This window comes from Agrilus planipennis, unplaced genomic scaffold, assembly GCF_000699045.2.
Source record: "Agrilus planipennis isolate EAB-ADULT unplaced genomic scaffold, Apla_2.0 scaffold140, whole genome shotgun sequence".
In the NCBI taxonomy this organism is placed as follows: Eukaryota; Metazoa; Arthropoda; class Insecta; order Coleoptera; family Buprestidae; genus Agrilus; species Agrilus planipennis.
The window spans coordinates 111,886-133,843 of NW_020438943.1; the positions used below are offsets into that span (position 1 = coordinate 111,886).

General features: G+C 37.9%; 1 protein-coding gene across 4 annotated transcripts in view; it reads right to left on the minus strand.

Annotated features, from left to right (window-relative positions):
* Positions 1–1,285: 1,285 nt before the first annotated feature.
* The window catches only part of LOC108739236, a 119,196-nt gene continuing 98,523 nt past the window's right edge, over positions 1,286–21,958 (minus strand). For 3 of the 4 annotated variants that reach the window (XM_018473051.1, XM_018473050.2, XM_018473052.2), the window contains 5 exons: positions 12,994–13,082; positions 4,060–9,832; positions 2,493–2,659; positions 2,223–2,437; positions 1,286–2,026 (listed from right to left, as the gene is read on the minus strand). In XM_018473051.1, the coding sequence (XP_018328553.1) occupies positions 1,575–2,026; positions 2,223–2,437; positions 2,493–2,659; positions 4,060–9,801 (6,576 nt within the window). In that variant the 5' untranslated portion in view covers positions 9,802–9,832; positions 12,994–13,082 and the 3' untranslated portion in view covers positions 1,286–1,574. The remainder of the gene's footprint in view (positions 2,027–2,222; positions 2,438–2,492; positions 2,660–4,059; positions 9,833–12,993; positions 13,083–21,958) is intronic. The other variant, XM_018473053.2, reaches the window with a different exon arrangement.

The window sequence follows — 21,958 nt, forward strand, 5'->3', positions numbered from 1 at the left end:
TTACGTACACAACTTTAATTACTAACAAACAGTCTTTGAAGGAATGTGCGTCTGCAAAGTTCCTGTTGGAGAATGATTTCGAAAATAAATGTACAGGGTGATCCAGAAAAAAAAAAACGATAAAAATATTGCATTTTAAAAACAACAAAACATGTATACAGCGTGTACCCCAAAGCTGTTTACATGTTATTAAATATTTATTTTATAAAAAACGATAATGTATCTTCGAGTGTGGGGTAAATTATGTAACAAAACAAAACAGTATTGCTTTCAAATTAACACGACCTACGGTTGTCAACGTCTAGAAGGGAAATAAAAGCACATCAATGAGCTGCGTTGTATGCAGCTCTTGATTCGTGTAAATTTGTGGCTTTATCGTAACAAATGTGTGCAGAGTACAAATTTTCGAAGCAGCGCGCAGTTTAGATAACAAAATAAAAAAATTTCGTTAAACTCGTCAACGTCTATAAGTGAAAAAAAAGCATACCAATGAGCTGCGTTTTATGCAGCTCTTGATTCGTTTAAATTTGTGGCTTTATCGTAACAAATGTTGCAAATTAACACGATTTACGCTTGTCGACGTTTACGAGAAATAATAGTACACTAATGAGCTGCGTTGTATGCAGCTCCTGATTCGTCTAAATTTCTGGCTTTATCCTAACAAATGTTGCAAATTAACACGATTTCCGCTTGTCGACGTTTACGAGAAATAATAGTACACTAATGAGCTGCGTTGTATGCAGCTCCTGATTCGTCTAAATTTGCGGCTTTATCATAACAAATTAGTACAGAGTACGAATTTTCGAAGCAGCAAGTTACCAAAAACAAAACACTCGTTTAAAAAAACTCGATCTAAAAGAGAAATAAAAATACAAAGATGAGCTGCGTTGTGTGCAGCTCCTAATTCGTCTAAATTCGCGGCTTTATCCTAACAAATGTGTGCAGAGGGCGCGAATTTTTGAAGCAGCCTGCAGAACTGCCTTGTGCGGCCCAGTTCAGTTATGTAAATAATACTAATAAAACTATTTTTTTTATGTGCTTTTCCGTACAGGAAATCCGGCAAAAGGCGATTTTGATAAATTTTAATAATTAGGTACCAAAAAAATACAATTTCCACCCGTGCAGCACCTAAACATCAGTTGAAAAATGTATTAAAAAAATGATATGTAATGAAAATTTTATGTACCTGTTTCGTGATTCTCCTGGCAGTCTCCTCAAAAAGTATAAAGTTCACCCTGTACACTTACAATAAAAAAAAGATCTGTTCTTGTTACGGTTCTGTATGTTCAGCAGAAGTAAAAAAAAAATCGCGTGTTATTAGTCCGATACCAAACGCACTTTCATCGCTGGAAACAAAAATATGTATAGTTATTACGTACGTGTAGATAATTAAACGAATCGATAATTAATTAATTAATCAATTAATAATATAAAAATATCAAAATTTAACCAAATAAGCACCGTGGATAAAAAATAAATTTATAACAACAAGTCATGATCACATGAAACATAATAATATCACTTGGTACATTTAATTAATTCAACGGCAGGGAATTCTACGTGTCGACCGTTTGTCACCTTTCGGGGACGACCACCTTTTCGATGTTCAACAGTTTCTTCACTTTATCCGTAAATTTCACTAGAGCAATCTTTGAAGCTCGCACATTTATCTTCTCGCCGGCGCACAAATACTGCGAGCATTGCGCTTGATCGAGGAAATCCTGAGTCTTCAGCTCCTTGATGACGTTCTTATGAGACGACGCCGTTGTTGTCGCACAACCGGTGATCTGTTTTAGGAGAGCGTCTCTCGACTTAATCTTCAAGATGTTCGACAGGTCTTGAAGAAGAATCCACTGATCGGTAGATGATTCGTTGGTCAGCGTGTACAAATTGGGAAGTGGAAAATCGCTCACTTCGAATTCCATAACGCTATCGTCATCGTCGTCTTGGTCAGGTGGAGGATCAGGGTCGGGAACGTCGTCCAGCGGGTTAAAACCCGACTCTTCAGGGACCGGATCTGAAAAATCTATTATCAGTTAAGAACGACTCCAAGTCTGAAAGGAAAGATTAGCATCGGCTATTTTACAATTCAAACAGAGGAAACGTTTTGTATGTAAATTTTATATCGAACGACGACAAGTGGGTGTCACATAATATAATGAGAGATCGTCAGACGTGATTAGACAACGAAACATTATTAACTACGAATATTATTTTCTTACCAAAACAAGAAGCTGGACCGAAAAATGTCCAAGGCGGTGCCGGGTCCCCACGAATGTCCGCTATGTGATTCTGTAAGACGAACATTGTCGTCTCGTCACTTGTAAGCGAGAGTGGTGTGAGACCTGAGTATGTCGCTAAAACTGGATCAGCACCGTAGGACAAAAGAAGTCTCACTATTTCTACGAAGCCGTTTTCCGTAGCTTCATGCAAGGGCCTATTAATGAACGTATTTTTATTAAAACATTAGAAGCCAGTCGTTAATCGATTACCTTATTCCACCCTGTGCTGATTCACTAACATTAGCTCCATACATCAACAAAAGTCTGGCAATGCCAAGGTGACCCCGGGCGCAAGCTTCATGGAGAGGAGTATAACCTGCATTATCCTTCGGAGATGGCATGCTATCCATCTTCTCCAAACAATACGCAGTTATATCCTAAGTAAAAATACCCATGGAAATACATATGTATAATAAAGATTACAAACTTTTAAATATTTCTATGTCTGACCAAGGAAAAATAAATATCGGGTTGTTCGGAAAGTCATTTCGTTTTTTCCCGACAGAGGATTTAATTCTATTCATTTGCACCCAACTTCACATTTAAGCCGTATAATTTTTATATGCTTTGAGAGCTCATAATATGGCAAGGCTTGTGTGTGAAAAATTCCAATTAATTCTACGCAGTAGTTTTTGGTTGGTGCCCTTTTAAATATGGAGAGCGATAAGCAGCATTTTCGACATATCTTACTTTACTACAGAAAGGGTAAAAATGCTGTTCAAGCCAGAAAGAAATTGACTGATGTGTATGGAGAAGGTGTGTTGACAGTACGCCAGTGCCAGAACTGGTTCGCTAAATTTCGATCCGGCAATTTTGATGTCGAAGATGCACCACGTTCGGGAAGGCCGGTTGAAGCTGATAAAGACGCGATAAAGGCATTAGTTGATGTGAACCGGCGAATAACAACACGTGAGATCGGATTGAGGTTAAATTTATCAAATTCAACAGTTTATGACCACTTGAAAGGCCTGGGATTATCCTCGAAGCTCGATGTATGGGTTCCCCATGTTCTCACAGAGAGAAATCTGTGTCGCCGCATTGACGTCTGCGATTCGCTTCTCAAACGTCACGAAAATGATCCGTTTTTGAAGCGCATCATCACTGGGGACGAAAAATGGGTTGTATACAACAACGTCAAACGCAAGAGGTCATGGAGCAAAAAAGATGAACCGGCTCAAACCATTTCCAAAGCCGATATTCACCAAAAAAAGGTGATGCTGTCTGTTTGGTGGGATTTTAAAGGAATCGTTTTTTTTGAGCTTTTACCGGATAACACAACGATTAATTCGGAAGTCTACTGTCATCAGCTGGACAAACTGAATGATGCACTTCAACAGAAAAGGTCAGAACTAATCAACAGGAAAGGTGTAGTGTTTCACCAAGACAACGCGAGACCTCACACAAGTTTGGTCACTCGCCAAAAGCTTTTACAGCTTGAATGGGATACAATGCTACACCCACCATATTCTCCAGACCTGGCACCATCGGATTATTATTTGTTCCGGTCACTCCAAAATTTTTTAGACGGTAAAACCTTCACCTCAAATGAGGAGGTCAAAAACCTCCTCGATCAGTTTTTTGCCAGCAAAGACCAAAAATTTTATGAGCGTGGAATTATGCTACTACCAGAAAGATGGCAAAAGGTGTTGGACCAGAACGGTCAATATATAATTTAATAAAGTATTTGTTTATTATACGAAAACTGTCTTTCATTTCCACAAAAAAAAAAAACGAAATGACTTTCCGAACAACCCTATAGTATTACAAATTTACTTACGGTATATCCAAGCCTGGCAGCACGATGTAAATGGGTTTCTCCGATGCCCTTGTTCATAACCCATGTCTTAATCTCCTTTTGAATGTCTTGAATGGATTCGGGAGAGGCCTTGGTCAAAATGCCCTTCTTCTTGAGTTTTGGAGTCCCTGTTTCGCCCTCTTGTGTCTCCTTTTTCGTTTGTTTCTTCTTCTTACGTATATAATCGAATCCAGAACTAAATTTCCGTCGAATACTTTTGATACGTCTCTTCGAATGGGTTGTACTTGTTGTGTCGTTTGATTTAACGCTGACACTATCGTCGTCGATTGATAACGTTTCCGATTTACTATCCATTTCCTTTTTGATATTGGAGTGTTCTAATAAATCTAATGTCTCAGTCAATTTAATTTTGTTTTTAAGAAGTTTACCTTTCAGAACTTCTTTTGAATTCTCCAAAGGAGTCGCGCTCTTTGAACTACATCTACTTGAACTGCGAGTTTGACTGTCTTTTTCTATTTTGATCGTTGGTTTTGATTTATCTTCCTGATCATCGGTATTGTCAATGCAGGTAACAGGTGGTGCAGAAGCGGGTCGTTCTTCGCCGAAAACTTCCCTTATCGTAGCCTTCTGTTTCAATACCCTTGTTTGCTTTCGCGTTCGCGATTTCAGAACCACCGTTTTGAACTGTTCATTTATTCCTACCAAGCAGTTCGAACTTTTAATGAAAGTGTTCTTAAAGTTATCCACGGTTTTCTTACGGAAGCCCAAAAACACTGAATCCGATTTAATGACTTGTTCTTTCTTTTTGGACTCGCGGGTAGGAGTGATTTCTAAGCCAGGAGTCGGTAATAGTTCCAAAGGATCTTCGGGCTTTGGTATGATCTTTGGTCCTGAATCCTCTTCCTTTTTCTTGGGACGCTTTCGTTTCCTTGTGCCATACTTTTGTATAAGTTTATCTAAAATGGAACTGTTGGATTTTGGTGTTGGCATACTTTTAATGGAAGAACTTCCTTCAGAGTCGTAGTTGTTATTTTTGCTGAACGAGAAATTGAAACTGGAATTGGAATCAATATCACTGTCGACAATTTCCGTTTTCACTTTCTTCATATCGGCATTTTCTGTGGAAATTGAAGCGGACGGTGAATTGGGGTAGGGATCTAAATCGGGTAAAGACGTTGATAATCTATGCCACGCAGGAGGCCGCGTCACGTGAATTAAACCTGACGGCATACGCAAAGATTTTTTATATTTGAAAACTTCTTCTTCCCATCCAGGACGAAATTCGGTGCCATCACCGAATACGGGCTTTTTGGTATGTCTGGCAATTTTTTTGACAGTTTTACCTTTTAATTCTGATTCTTTTTCCGCATTCTTTTGCTTCGTGGGACTTCCCTTAGGCGTTCTCCCTTTCTTGGGCGAATGTTTAACCGGTCGTGGTTCAGGTTCGCTATCACTACTATCACATATTGGCTTTTTAGCGCCATTGGTTTCCGTCGTACATTCTTTACTTTTAACAACGGTAACTTTAACTTCACTTTTTATTGTAGGGCTCGAGCATTTTACTTTATTTTTGCAATCTATCAAGGGAACGTCAGAATCGGAATCAGATTCAACTTTAATACAATTAATCGTTGGATTTATTATACAAATTTCAGTTTCTTTCGTTTTTATTTCAGGTTTAACTTCTTCGCCAGCTTCGGTTTCTACTTTAATTTCTACATACGTATTTGGTTCTTGTTTTACTACCACTACATCTTGGAAAGTTTTAGATTTATTTTCTTCCGTTTCGTCAGTTTCTAATTTCACTTCGGCGATCGTTTCTTTGATGACGGTTTCTTCCAGTTTCGCTATAACTTCGGGTTCGACGACCTTTTTCCTTCTTCCTCGTTTCTTCCCAGTACCAGACTTCAATTCCTCCAAAAATTTATCACAGGCTTCGTCAAACATTAAATCGAAAGGGCTATTTGACCTCGGTGGCTCGGAACTCTGTTCGAATTTCACTCCCTCCTCAATCCTATCCTTGAGAGAGTTCCTCCTTTCCCTTCTCATTTCATTTAGTGATTGCCTCTCTAAAACTGGCATTTCACCTTCGGAATCGCTATCGGGAAAATCAAAGACCGAAGTCTCCGAAGAGCTTCGCAGACCTGATTTATCTCTATGAGGAACGTTACTAGTAAATGTCTTACTATTGGCTTCATCTTCACTTCGACTAAAGAGCCTTTTTCTAGGTTGGTACTGGCTAGGGTCCAATGAATATTTTTGTAAGTTGCTAGTACCGTTGCACATCGTATTTTGCGAGTCAGCGTTTTGTTTTAAGGATTCTTGCATTTCAGGGGCACCTGGCAAGATCGGCTGTGTAGAATTAGCATTAAACGAATACTGAGATGTGCTAACTTGCTTAAGTTCAGCCTTGGTCCGAATTCTGGCTGCTAAGAAAGCAGCAAGACCGTCGTAATCGGAATTCGAGTTACTGTTACTGTTTATAGACGGTTGTATTTCCTCACTAATACTGTTCACCCTACCCGACGAACTATCTCCCTCTTTAGTTATGTCAGATTCGAACTTCACAGAGTCGATTGCTTTTGGAAGATGAAATTTGTAAGCCGTGGGCGTGTTGGTGTTTCTCTCGTGTAAACTTGTGGCAGCGAATGGAGAGACGTTCTGTCTTCCTCCCAGACCTAGTTTAGGTTGTAGAGGGGCTGTAACGTCCGTCGAGGGTTGTTGAATATCCGTTTTAGGTCGATGATTTACAAGATTCTCCATCGACTTCTGCTGTTCCTGTTCCAGTTTCTTTTGAGCCTCTTTGGCACCTTTACTCTCAAGACTATTTCTCAGCAAGCTTATTACCCGTTTGTCTGCGCCTCCTGTGTTCTTATTAGGGCTGAGGCCGTGATGCAAAGAGGTACTCGAACCCGTTCTCGTCAGCGGATTCACGTTGTGGGGGAGATCCTGGATCTTGCTCTGAGGCCTTATATTATTATAACCTGGATAATGGTGCGCGGAGGCACTAGGAACATAAGTTTGATTATGATTTACTTGAGTCTGCCTACCACCAGAATAAACTTGGTTTTCGGCTGCATCATACGTCGATCTGTAATTGTAACCGTACAGTTCTTTAGAACGTTCTTGTTGTCCAGCAGTCGGATAACTGTTTTTGCTGTTTAACTGATCCATTTTCGTTATATGAGTTTCTTGTCGTTCCTGTTCTTTTAACTTCGTATAAGACGAGAACCTTTGCTCGATTTGTTGGTCGATGGCTTGTTTCCAGGAATCAACTTTTGCCATTTTGCTTGGCACCACCGTCGGCATTTCGAATCGTCTTTTAGACACATAAGGCGGGGTCATTTCGAGTTTATGATTCACTGGCGGAAAATCAACCCTTGGAAGAGATTGCGAAGTCTTTTTCGACACTTTTTGTACTGGATAAGAATTTACAGGTACCGGCGCTGACGCACCAGCAGCATAATTTTTATGTACCTCCCGATTGGCGCTGTTGGGAACAAAGGGTTTGCTTCTTTCATACGCTGACTTTTGTGGCGAGGTATTAGTGTAGAGTGGCGTTTGAGGAGGTACCGCTCCCTTGTGAGTATCAAATTTATTGTTAGCACTATTATTGTACGGTTGGTTCAACCCTCTCATATTAAAATTTGGAAGAAACTCTACCTTTGGCGCTCCCATGTTGCTCGGTTGCGCTTTAGACATTGCATTGATATGGACCGTGCTTTGGTTGACCTCGCTTGACGGATAACTTCCGTACGTTGGCTGCACGAGGGGATACATCGCATTTCGTCCATTGTGATTGTATTTTGATATCCTTTGAACTTCGGAGCCACCACTGTTCTCGACGACATCGTCCAAGGTAGAATCCGCCGAGGTTTTAACAGTCTTAACCGAAAGATCGAGAGGCGATTCTCGCTTCTGTTTAATGACAGACGTGGGGTTAGTTGCGTGGTTCAGATTGGTCAGTTGCGGCGTTGAGGGTTGAACATGAGTCGTAACCTTTGCGGAAGGGTACATGTGACCGGTTTGAGGAGTTGCAGATTGAAAATTGGAATTCGATCGGGAATACTGATAATGGAAAACATTATTAGTCGTACTGTTGGTGGCAGTGGTCGTTGTATAGTTGGAGTGACCAGCTATTGTCGTAACATAGTGGTAGTTTTGATTTGAGACCCTGTTACTTTGACATTGACTGGTGTTATACTGCATATTAGTGGAATCATGAGTGTTATTCTTAGGAACGTTCTGTTGTTGTTGATGGTGAGTTGTTGCTGCTGAAGAAGTGTTGACTTGATTTGGAGCGTAAGAAGAAGTGGTTGGATGCTGCTGATTTCTGCTCGCTGGTATCCTCAAATTTTCTCGGCCAGTTCGACCCGTGTGGTAATGAGTTGACGAAAGAGCTGCGATAGGAGGAAGATTATGAGTCGTTTTATGTGACTGAGAAGACGACACACTTTGGCTTGCTGCAGGCGACGAGTACTGAACGGGATGATGATTTTCGCTATTGCCGCTACCGTTATTACTTCCGTAGTTTTGAATATTGACCGCCTTCTGGTTGGAATAGTAGTTCTGTATCTGTCCATTTGTTGCAGTGGTGTTGCTTTGCGAAGTTGGTACGTTCGAATTGTACATGGCAGTACTGTTCGACTGGCCATGAGCAGAATAAGGCGTTTGACTTTGATACGCGTACGAAGAAGTTGAAGAACTAGAATGATTTTGTACTTGACTTTGAGAATGGACAGGGCATTGGGGCCTGGAAGACTGCTGGTAATGACTGTATTGCTGCATGACCGACTGCGAACTAGTGGAGTTCTGTAGCTGATGATATGTTTGGGAAGAACTACCACTGGTAGACGAGGGCGTCGTTCTTTCCTGATGTCTGGCAGGAGTGCGAGGGTGTTGAGATACCGAAGGATGATAAGCAGGGTTAGGCATTATATGAGACTGGTACTGCTGATGATGAACCTGCTGCTGTTGCTGCTGAGGAGGTTGAGGTTGCTGCAAGTGTTGTTGGGGCTGCTGCTGATAATGTTGTTGTTGTTGTTGCTGCTGCTTTTGATGCATTTGCTGCTGCTGTTGCTGTTGTTGTTGTTGCATATGTTTTTGATGCATTTGTTGCTGTTGTTGCAACGGATTTTGTACTTGTTGCTGCTGTTTTTGTTGTTGGTTCTGCATCTGATGGTGTTGCAGCTGCTGCTGCTGTTGCTGCTGATGCATTTGTTGTTGTTGACTGTAAGGTTGATGTTGTTGGTAATGTTGTTGATGCTGTACATGTTGCTGCTGTTGCATGTGCTGTTGTTGTTGGGAGACATTACTGTTAGAAGAAACTTCGCGAGAATGAGGTCGCGGATAATTGTAATTGATTATTTGAGGGTTTAATTGTTCCGGTTGGGATTGTTGTTGTAGATTGTAGATCGAGGAGCAGTTCCTTGAGTCTTGTTGTTGCGAGGGCGGGCGGGTAGGTTCGGAATGAGTGGAAGGCGCCCTGTGCATCACATCTACCTGAGATCGATCTTGTTGCGGTTGTTGTTGATGCTGTTGCTGTGGTTGTTGTTGTTGCTGTTGGTGAAGATGTTGATGCTGTTGTTGAGGCCAGTATGATACGTTATTGTCCGATCGATCTTGGATCTGTTGTTCGGATACATTGTTTCTGTTCAAGTTGTTTTCGTTGTTCGATGAAAATACTGAACCTCCAGTCGTCGCGGGCAACCCCTGAAAATACTGTCGTGCACCCTCCAAGACGTTGGTAAACGTCACGTCCATGTCCTTCGGACTAGACTCTTGTTGATATTATCTAAGAATAAAAAAAAAGGCAATCAAGAGCGAGCTGAACCCGCGTCCCAATTATTGTTTCTTGTTTAACAGGCGCATTTGATGTCCCACTTCTTCAAAAATCGACATAATTGAAATTTATCGTACATTATTATTAAATAAATAATTATTATTCTAATAGATAATCAAAGGAAACACCTCGTTCGAGCACAAACGGTTTCATATCTTGAAAAAATATTCAAAAAAAGTTAAAACTCAAGACTTTTATTTGCTAACAATAAGTATAATTAAACAAAAGTTTACCAAGAAAACTTTGCATATAAACAAAAACAAATTTATAAAACCTGTACTTTTATTGTTTATATTAACAAACTTTTTGGCTTTTATCAACCATGTTCACTTATTGTAAGTTTACTTTAAAACAAACCCATGGAAACATTACAAAATTTCAATACTTAATTTGCTAAAAGATTAGTTATGATAAGGTAACAACGAATTTTCTCTGAAAACATAAATATTAATGGAAAGCTGTCGGAAGAAACGTAAGGTAGAAAACCCTCTTTCCCAAACTGCAGTCATAATACGAGAAAAATTATTTTCTTTTACTTCCCTGAGGGCAATAATAAAAGCACAACAACTTCTTTCCCGACTTTTCCAATTTATCATTCTAAAAACTGTTTTATTTAAAGTGAAACAAATTTGTAGTTTTAACACCAAATCTTGTGTTAATTTCACGATCAGTGTCAAACCTGGACCACTAAATTGCAACTCTACGCAATACCAGAGTTACTTCAATTGACGTTAATGTAGTTACAATATTTCCCGTGCAATTGCACTGGCTGGAGCTAATGGACCACGCGGATTTCAGGAATACAACGATAATTACAAAATCATCGAATTATTTTTGTGGTCATGCAAAGACGTCGTGTCTAAATGACGGTGGCAATTTTCCGTACTTTATATGCAGCTTAAAACGCAACAATCTCATGACCCAGATTTTGCTCGAACTTGATCTTTATGTCCTAGTCTCTCCGACTATAAATAGTTCTTCGCCTGCTGCCGCTACGACGCCTTCGTCGTTCATGTGCTTCTGTACCGAATAGCTAAAGCATTGGCGGTCGAATTTATAAAAGCTCCGAATCATTTAAAGTCTATTATTATTACGCCGTACTGGCTGTGCTCACTGTCAAGTGGGGCACCTTTTGACCGCTTGTCGGACCTCGTTTTTCTGTTGCCTGTGTAGAAATACCTAACGGTAACTTTCACTATTTTTAACGCACATTCATTTCGGCTGGCCCAAATCATACCTAAAGAATGTAGTCGAAGACATGATCCGTCAAGAATACAACAAAATTCAACCGAAACCTTTTCAGCATCAGAACATCAGAGATTAGAATTTAATATAAATAAAACAAAAAATAACGAATGTAAGCCCATATTTGAACATACACCCTTAACAACTGAAGATTTCTAAAGGGGTACTTCACCGCCTCTTGCAATTGTAGATTTATTTTTTGCTTTAAGTTTAGATTACCGATGACGGACCCTATTAGAACAACCTTAATTTATTTCATTTACCGTAACACCCTTTATATATTTCCCTGACGACTAACGAAAAGAAAGGGAGAGTCAGCCACCCTTACGAAGTTGATATTCTAACAGGAGCGCAGGGTGACTCACAAAGAAAGTTGCTTTAAACGCTTCAAAAGCACGTACCGAATCTGTTTTAAATCAATTTCGCTTGTTACCTATCTGTATTACAAAAGAAAGGACGATGAATTAGAAAATGTTTTCGTATAATCAGAAATAAAAAAGATATTTCAAATGCACCTTTTGATTGATATAAGTACGATTATTAACAACAATTACTTCCCTTTATCTTGCCATTGCTCTCCAGGACCTTAAGGCCAATCCGAATGCATACACACTTTTCCTAAACATACCGACACTTAAACAAAAGTGAACAAATAGTTTATTTTATATGTATAAGCACAGCGGAATTAATTATTAACATCACTTAGTAATCACCCTAGTAATCAGAATAAAGGAATATTTGTAATCGGTCAAACGAAACTTTAGGACTAGTTTTGCCTAGATCAAATTAAATTTATTTGAAAAGAAGCAGGGTAAAATGGATTGGGACAAACCCGTTAGGACTAGCACAAGCCAGTTTGGACTAGCGCCAGCCACATTAATCTAGGACAAATTAGTTTTGACTATGATAAACCAGTTTGCATTAGGACAATCCAGTTTGAACTAGGACAAACCACTTTGAACCAGGATAAATTATTTTCGACCAGGATAAACTACGACACAAGTTCGTATTGGAATAGGTTAAAATTTCATGGTAAAATGGGCTGGGACAAGCTAGTTTAGACTAGAACAAACCACTTTGGAGTAGGATAAACCACTTTGGATTAGGACAAACCACTTTGACTAAAAAATCAGTTTGGAATAGGATAGACTAGCTTGTACTAGGATAAGTCAGTTTGAAATAGGTCAAACAAGTTCATGCAGTATAAAATGGACGGTCACAAACCCGTTTGGTCTAGGACAAACCAGTTTGGCTAGAACAAGCTTAGTTTCAACTAAGTCAAACCAGATTAGACTAGGACAAATCAGTTTGCACTAGGATAACAAAAATTGGACTAGGACAGATCACTTTGAACTAGGCCAAACAAGTTTATGCTTTAACAGGACAAAAAGACATTTTAGGAGCACTTTTTGATTGATATTTCATTTTAAATGTGCGAATTGTCGCTAAATTTCCTATTATTATTTACTTGTATATAAAAACTGAATTCAAAAAATTCTCATTGATCGTGAACAACGCTTTAAGATGGTTCGTTTCGCAACATTCTCTTACAGTTACTTCCTTTTATCTTGTCATTGTTAAATGATTAGTTTGCCTCCGGAGGTTTAGAGGAGAGAATTATCGTATCATATCGCAGTGTACGGTAACAAACAATAAATTGGACGAAAAGCCAGGAACGAGGTTGGTCATAGATATACCTCAAAACGAAATAGGGTGTGTGGGCCATCAACCCCGCCATACAAGTAAGTATACATAATAATACATATGTAGATATATATATATATATATATATAGAGTGACGTACATGTCCGTGTAATAAATTTAATCGACGAAGACATCGACAAAAGCTAACGGCTACGTTTACTCACCCTTCTACTTCGAGGGTCTAATGTTCATTCACCCCGCTGTATGCCACAGCCAGCGCAAGGCTGGCCTCGTTGAACGGGTCACCGACATTCTGAAAAAGAAAATTCCCATTAGTTGGATAATTAAGAAACTCTCAAAACTTGCGTTTCAACGATAGATTGCAACTTTCATATAAAGTGCAACATGAAGATTGAGTTTAAATGATTTTGTTGCTAATGCATTTGCTTTCTGCAATTGGAAAAAGTTAAACAATAGGTACTAACATGGTTCAGATGCAATTAAAAATCGCGATGTTATTTCTAGGAAGCCCAATAACATTTTGAACGCTCTCTGCTCTAAATTTACCGAAACGAATGACCTGATGTAAAATAAACATACTATATCCGTATGTATTCGTGGGCGCATACACATTTCTACGTGATATGGTCAAAATATACACGAAAAATGAAAAAATCGCAGAACGAATGACCCGGTAATGGATTTTACTTCTTTTTATACCTTTCCACCACAAGGTTTTTTAAAGAGCAAACAATAATTTTTAGTATTCTTGTTCATGTTTTTGTATTATAAACAAGTACATTTGCTACAGACAACAATCTAAACATAGAGATGAGCCGGATACCAGATTTGGATCTGGTATTTTTTTTAGGATCCGGCCGAATACCGGATAATGGGGCCGCCGTAATTTAAAGGTCTACGTAAGAAAAGAGTGAATCGATATACGCCGGCCCTGAAAGCCTAAGAACTACACTGAAACTTATAAACTAAATTTGTTAAAATATACAATACACAAAGATTAAAATGATCTCAATACCCCTGTATTTATACCGTACCTACCTTAAAAAAAATGGTCAATAGTTTTAGTAGCGATTCCGTAATTGCACTAAATCTTGAACAATTTAAGCATATTCGTTGACGATAGCCCACGTGTTTCAATATCAAATTATATTCGCCATTCCCACTCATTTAACTCCAGAGATACCTAATACTAACTAAATGTTATGTATGCAAAGTACCTTTACACATCCAAACATGTTTATGTACGCAAATTGCATTAGCTTGCAAGCCGCTAAAACCCAAGCATGCACTTCCACGATTATAATATAAGACAAAATACAATATTGCCACCACACAATAAGTAAAGTGTTTAGAGATATTTAAATTGCAAATTCTGCTGACTAAATGTAAAAACACTTAAGAAAGGTGCTGTCTTATCTGTATTCGTTTATAGCCTGAAGACAGGTCCGACATGAGACTTGTAAGGATCTCTTACAGAGAATTTGTGCAATGTGTAATACAAAAGCGTAATAAAAATCGTTAAGTATTGAATTGATTAGTTTTCATCAGCACATTATAAATAAGGTAGCCAACTGAATAATATCGAATTTGTCTGGCTTACTACAAAAGTAACATTTCAGGATAAAATGGACTGGGGCACACCCCTTTGGACTAGGGCAAGCCAGTTTGGACTATGTCAAATAAGTTCATGTTGCAATAGGACAATTCAGGACAAAATTAGACTGGAACAAATACGTGTGCACTACAACATGCCAGTTTGGACTAGGACAAGCCATTTTGGACTAAGACAAGTCAGCTTGGACTAGCACAAGCCAGTTTGGACTAGAATAAACCAGTTTGTATTAGGATATGTTAATTTGAACTAGGTCAAACAAGTTCATGCTAAAATAGGACGTTTCACAATAAAATGGACTGAGACAAACACATGTGGACTACGATAAGCCTGTCTGGACTAGGACAAGCCATTTTGAACCAGGATAAGACGGCTTGGACTAGGATAAACCAATTTACACTAGGGATATGTCCGTTTGAACTAGGTCAAATAAGTTCTTGCTGAAATAGGAATGTTTTGACAAGCCATTTTGGACTAGGATAAACCAGTTTTCACTAAGGACACGTCAGTTTGAACAAAGTTGAATAAGTTTATGCTGAAATAAGTTTCAAGATAAAATGGACTGGGACGAACCCGTGTGGACTAGGACAAGCCAGCTTGGACGAGGATAAACCAGTTTGTACTAGGATATGTTAATTTGAACTAGGTCAAACAAGTTCATGCTAAAATAGGACGTTTCACAATAGAATGGACTGAGACAAACACATGTGGACTAGGATAAGCCTGTTGGGACTAGGACAAGCCATTTTGAACTAGGATAAGACGGCTTGGACTAGGATAAACCAATTTACACTAGGGATATGTCCGTTTGAACTAGGTCAAATAAGTTCTTGCTGAAATAGGATGTTTTGACAAGCCATTTTGGACTAGGATAAACCAGTTTTCACTAAGGACACGTCAGTTTGAACAAAGTTGAATAAGTTTACGCTGAAATAAGTTTCAAGATAAAATGGACTGAGACGAACCCATGTGGACTAGGACAAGCCAGCTTGGACTAGGATAAACCAGTTTGCACTAGAACACATCAATTTAGCTAAACAGGTTCTTCCTATCTATTCTGGTCTCTAACACATCTAAATATACCTGATTAACTACAAGACTAATATCACAAAACTTTTACTGTCTCCAAACAATTTTTATTAATAATAATGCATAGCGTATTACTATTTCAAAACAATTAAAAAGCAAGCAGCAACAAAAGAATCAAGTAACGAATTGCGTGTAGTCCCGGAGATATTTTAAACAATTCACCGTGGCTACTTCCGGACCAAACACAATGTATTCTTTTTTGTTTATCAGCAAAACAATTTGGTATTTATAGCAGCACGTTGAAAGGCTATTCGTTTTACTTAATGAAGTAATTAAAGTGAAAATCTGTAAATTAAAAGATTTGATATACCTTAACTACTTGGAGTGGATGCAGAGAAAGTTATTTTTGGAAACATAAAAAAAAAAGCTTTCGGTATAACCAACATTAACTTAAATTTGTTGTTGCGTTGGAAATGTCAAGGACTTGGCTTTTAAATAAATCGATGTTAAAAAAATACCGAAGCAGTCGATAAACCCGTTAACCCGCCAACCTGTCGTAAAAAAGTATCGTTAACGCCAAACAAAAAATGCAAATTTCACACTTATTTAAATTCGTTGTTGAACTGTATTTCGTAACATACAATTAATTAATTGCTACTGACAGCTTTTAAATTCCAAATAATAATAACAGCAATGTAAATTTGAAATAGCACCAATAAATAGACCAAATGTAAATGTTGCAAATTTTGGTGGATGCGCTTGACACATCCTTAAAAGTTCACAGATTATTCTTATGCCTTTTTAAGGAAAACTAAACAGTATTAAAGAAAATGAAAACCGTAGGTTTACAACTGTATCAATAAAGTAGTCATTAAACAGTAAAATTATTAAGACTTTTTGGGGAGTCGGAGCCCCCCGACTGCTATACACTAGGGCCCCACAGTTGAAGGGGACCCAACATGATTAATAATTGAAATAATGTATTATTGCACATTAAAACTTCGTTGTCAGTAAGGATGGTCGGGTACCCAGTTTGGTTTCGGTACCTAGAACAACCGGGACTTTTTTTAGGATTCGGCCGGATATCAAATAATGTCATCGAGTAGCGGCAGTACAACTGTTAGAATGGGTATTTTATGTGGCTTGGGACGTAGGTGCCAGGTACTCGGCCCATTTAATAACGGGTACGCGGTTATCTGGTACCCGGCAAAATCACTATCTAGTTGTTAGTATGCTAAAAAGTATATTTTATTATAACGTTATTATTATAGATCTTCGACGAAATTCGACAAACTTCTAACAACTCTTGGTGATGAGAATATTTAGTTTTTGTTATTTGAATCGGGGAACTCCCGAGGATCCCCTCCTTTACAAAATTGCTTTTCTTATAACAGAAATAAAAATAAAACAAACGCGTGAAATTAATTTTTGTAAAACCGCTAACATAAATCTAACAGTCCTTAATTCCGATTGAAATGAAACAACAAAACAAAAAAAAGAAAATGGTCCTGTCCGTTCTGTCAGTACCACGTATCTCGTTGTACCATCAAGCTCGTTAAGAAAATTCCTTTCTTAGTACGTCTGTTAACAAAAGAGGCATTATTTATATTGTTGGTCATATATGGTTGGAGCAACAAAATACAGTAAGCGAGAGAGGCTGTTGAAAACGGTTGAAGCAACCGGGCCACCAACGAACGAACCGAACACAATATAACGGTATAATAAGAGGAGAACTTCGGGCCAGAAAAAGAAAAGTTCGAAACAAGTCCGAGGTCACGGAACTTTCTCTATCGAACGCACATTGTTATTATTACTATTATGTTTGTCCCTTTTTATTTTCAATTCAGTGCCTTTCGGACCCAATTTAAAAATAATTAATAGCAACAATATCGAAATGACGAAAAACACCCTCTCAGACACTTTTTTGCTTGTTACACGAACTAGTGGCTGATACGTCCTTTTTGATTATCCTCCATCGACAACCATTACGAAACTACATCCAAAACTATACGTACACATACGTAAAAAGTACCTACCTACATCTATCCCACTTATGTTCCAGATAAAATTAAATACCACTATGAAATAATAATGTAGGTACTTTTATAGATTACATTTTTATCTAACGAAAGGATTAACTTTTCTTTCTTTCCCTGTAAGGCTCCTCTCCGTGTGTTCATACCATTTGTGTTACATAGAATTCCATCAAGTTGGATTCTTCCCATCTTGAACCGTGTTAACTCTGATCTACGTTGTGTGTTGTAAGAATGCCGTGTTATGAAGAAGTTAATTGAGAAGTTATTAAGTAAGAGATGTCTTTAGTTCTTGAACCCTGTTGCATACAATTCCACCAAGTTGGATTTTTCCCATCTTGAACCGTGTTAACTCTGATCTACGTTGTGTATTGTAAGAATGCTGTGTTATGAAGAAGTTAATTGAGGAGTTTTTAAGCAAGAGATGTCTTTGGTACTTAAACCGTGTTGCAAAGAATTCCATCAAGTTGGATTTTTTCCATCTTAAACCGTGTTATGAAGAAGTAAGAAGTAAACTAATTAAGCAAGGTATATACCATTGATTCTTGAACTGTCGCATATAATTCCATCAAGTTGGATTTATTCCATGATAAACCGTGTTAACTCTGATATACATTCATTGTTCAAGAATGCCGTGTTATGAAAAAGTTAATTGAGGAGTTTTTAAGCAAGAGATGTCTTTGGTACTTAAACCGTGTTGCAAAGAATTCCACCGTTAACTCTGATGCACGTTATGTGTTATAAGAACACCGTGTTATGAAGAAGTAAGAAGTAAACTAATTAAGCAAGGTATATACCATTGATTCTTGAACTGTCGCATATAATTCCATCAAGTTGGATTTATTCCATGATAAACCGTGTTAACTCTGATATACATTCATTGTTCTAAGAATGCCGTGTTATAAAGATGTTAACTGAGGAGTTATTAAGAAAGAGATGTCTTTAGTTCTTGAACTGTGTTGCATATGATTTTTCCCATCTCAAACCGCGTTAACTCTGATATACGTTGTGTGATGCAAGAACGCCGTGTTATGATAAAGTAAGAAGTAAACTGCATGAGAAGTTAATAAGCAAGAAATACCATCGATTCTTGAACTGGTTCTTGAGCCATGTTGCGTAGAATTTCATCATATCGGATTCTTTCTATCTGGAACTGCGTTAACTCTGAAATACCTTTTTTGTTGTAAGAATGCCGGGTTATCAAGAAGTTAACTCAGGAATTATTAAGCAAGAGATATTTATATCCATCTTGAACCATGTTAGTTGTGATACTGTGTTACACTTTTCTTTAGAAATTGAAGACTTCGAGGGTTTTTGAACCAATTCGTTTAGTTACTGAGCGAGTTATCATATCCTGTAGTAACCGTGATTTAACAATAACACATTGACGTGGAGTTTTATTTAAGAACTAATGACTTCTAGGGTTCTCGAGTCGTGTTAAGTGTATTGTAATGTTACTGATATCGCACTAATCCAGTTGTGTGACAATATCGCGAAACGTTGCCGATTAAAATGCGATGGTATCCGTGGTATTTACAGACAGGAGGTAGTAGAAATCAATAAAATATTGTACAAACAAATAAATAATGTATATAAATCTATATTATCGAGGCACTCACGGCTCGGCTGTTCGCAACCGTGACCTTCCTTTAAGTTGTAGGAGTTATACATTTCGTTCGCTGCCAACAAATATAATAATGAAATAATTTCCTTATCGAACCTACTTCATCGTAACGGCAACACATTGCGAACATTCTCGAGATTATTGTTTTGCTCTGGCCTTGTTGCGGGCATTGGATAATTTTAACGCTTGTTTTATTTTATTACATGTGCCCATTACACGCTGCAATACATGTGTGCACACACATAATATAAAATGATAGCGAAAATATCCGATGCATCTATTTAATTGCGCCACTGTTTACCTCCTACAGATAACTGACAGTTTTATTATTTATTTATACCATTGTATATACTTATAGCTTTTATTTTGAGTTTTGTAGTATTTGTCAAAATATTTGATGCAAAGTTCACTTAGGTTTGGATCGTAAAATACCAAAAGTTTATTTCAAGTTTGGGAAATGGAAGAAGATCACTATCATTACCATCATCATTAAAACAGGAACATCCTACATTCTTAACTTAATTTAGGTCTACCTGTACTCCTCTTAACTCCTGTTTCTGCTTCTAATATGTCTCTGACTACCCTCCATGCCTGAGAAGGTGTCCTACCAACATCGAATAAATTTCGGTTTTATATTTTTATTATTATTTATTTATTATTACATACTAATACACAACATAGGTGTCAATAATGTTGATTTTATATGGACATGCACGGATTAATTTAATTATCTGTATTAAATGGTTAATTAGACAAACAAATAAATTCAATTATTGCAATGAATACAATTTTTAATATCGCTTCCACACACTTTTGCATCTGTAGTCGCATCTAGCAGCATCCACCTAATGTGTCAACGGCAATTTATCTGTACATAATATTTACCAAAACAACGCGATTTGTTTGGGTTTTTCTCTTTACCAACTGCATATAATGATTTGTTTAATTATAATTAAAATATTGTTTGATTAGCTAAAAGATAATACACAATTTCCATGTAATTACAAAATAGTATTAATTTTCATGACAATGTAACACGGGGAAGTTGTCAGCTTTTTTCGGATGGGTCAAGGGTGCACCACACTATTGTAGATTTCATGTTACATATAGTTCATAGTACCACTAAACCATAAAAATGACCATGGGAAACCACAACCATATTTCATCTCAAATAACTCAAAACGCCTTGAGTTCCGTGATGATATGTATTAGTACATTAGAAAAAACAGACTGCATGTTCACTTCTTCCCTTAGTCGGTATACTAATTTTCATCACCTCTTAACCAGTAAGTGAAATGTGAACATTGGAAAACTTTGGCGGATGTGAACTAAGAACTAGTTCACTTCAGTCCCTGAAGAAGGTAACCTTGTTACCGAAAAGTGCCTCGGACATCTAATGTGTCGTGTTTTGGCGTTGGGGTTTTGACCTATTTCGTTTATTCAGTAAGTGAAATGTTTTTAGCAATTGGACAATGTAATAGATATTTTTACATCACGCAAAGCGTCTTGGGTTATGTGTAGGGTTGCCATCCGTCCGGGTTTCCCCGGATTTGTCCTAGTTTAGAGGGCATCCGGGGAGCGTCCGGGGGGGGCTTCATTTGTAGTCCTGGTTTAAAAATTTTAAGTCTTGGGCCGCCCGCCACACACGTAAAACAAATCTAACTGATTATTAAAACAATTTGTAACAAACTGTAATAAAATTCTGTTTTGTTAGGTACATTGAAAATGATGATAAAGAATGACTAAATTTAATTTTAAGGTCTGAAAATAAATAAAAGGGTGATTTATGACACTTTCAACTGTTTTTTGTTACACTGACTATGTTTAAAAAAAACCTGTTGACATGTCCGGGTTCTGGACTCTAAAATCCGAGGTTTTCACGCGTCTTGTCCTGGTTTCCAAATTTTAGAGATGGCAACCCTAGTTATGTTGTTTTAAATGTTACGTTCTACAGGGTTGATTTTTGGGGTTGCGCTGACACATGGACATGGGCCTTGAACACTCAGGCCTACCCACAACCGTAGCTATGTCCCTGACGAAACTTTTCGTCAATTGGCCCAAGTTTACTGACTGAGACCGGGCTGGTACACGAGAAGGAACTGTTATTACGCGGACTTCGTTAAGTAGGACAATAAGCGTCGCCGAAGTCTTAATATTCCCCGTTATTCGAATGCGATGCCTAGACACATACGTGCTTGTACCATTTTACTATCCGAGTACGTGATACTTTGTCAGTATACATGACCTCTTTCTATTCAATGGCGGGCAGCAGCAGTCGGTGAGATGTTATCGCGATAACATTGGAGGCGTATACGTATGAACAAGTACCTATGGGTCCGTTTCGTTCCGTTTTCGTAAAACACGCCAATTCACACGAAGACATAAACCGAATGACACGATATACTCAAATCGAAATAAAATTTAATGGAGTTTTTAGTTGTTAACCTTAATTTTTTACTGCCAACGGTAGCTATACTTATACAGGTATAATATCCATATAAAACAAGAGGTCAGCTTCATTATCAGTTTATCACTCACCAGCTTGCAATAATAACAATTATAATAAAAAATTATATTGGGTTGTTCGGAAAGTCATTTCGTTTTTTCCCGACAGAGGATTTAATTGTATTCTTTTGCACCCAACTTCACATTTAACCCGTAGAATTTTTATATGCTTTGAGAGTTCATATAGCAAGGCTTGTGTGTGAAAAATTCCAATTAATTCTACGCAGTAGTTTTTGGTTGGTGCCCTTTTAAATATGGAGAGCGATAAGCAGCATTTTCGACATATCTTACTGTTTTACTACAGAAAGGGTAAAAATGCTGTTCAAGCCAGAAAGAAATTGACTGATGTGTATGGAGAAGGTGTG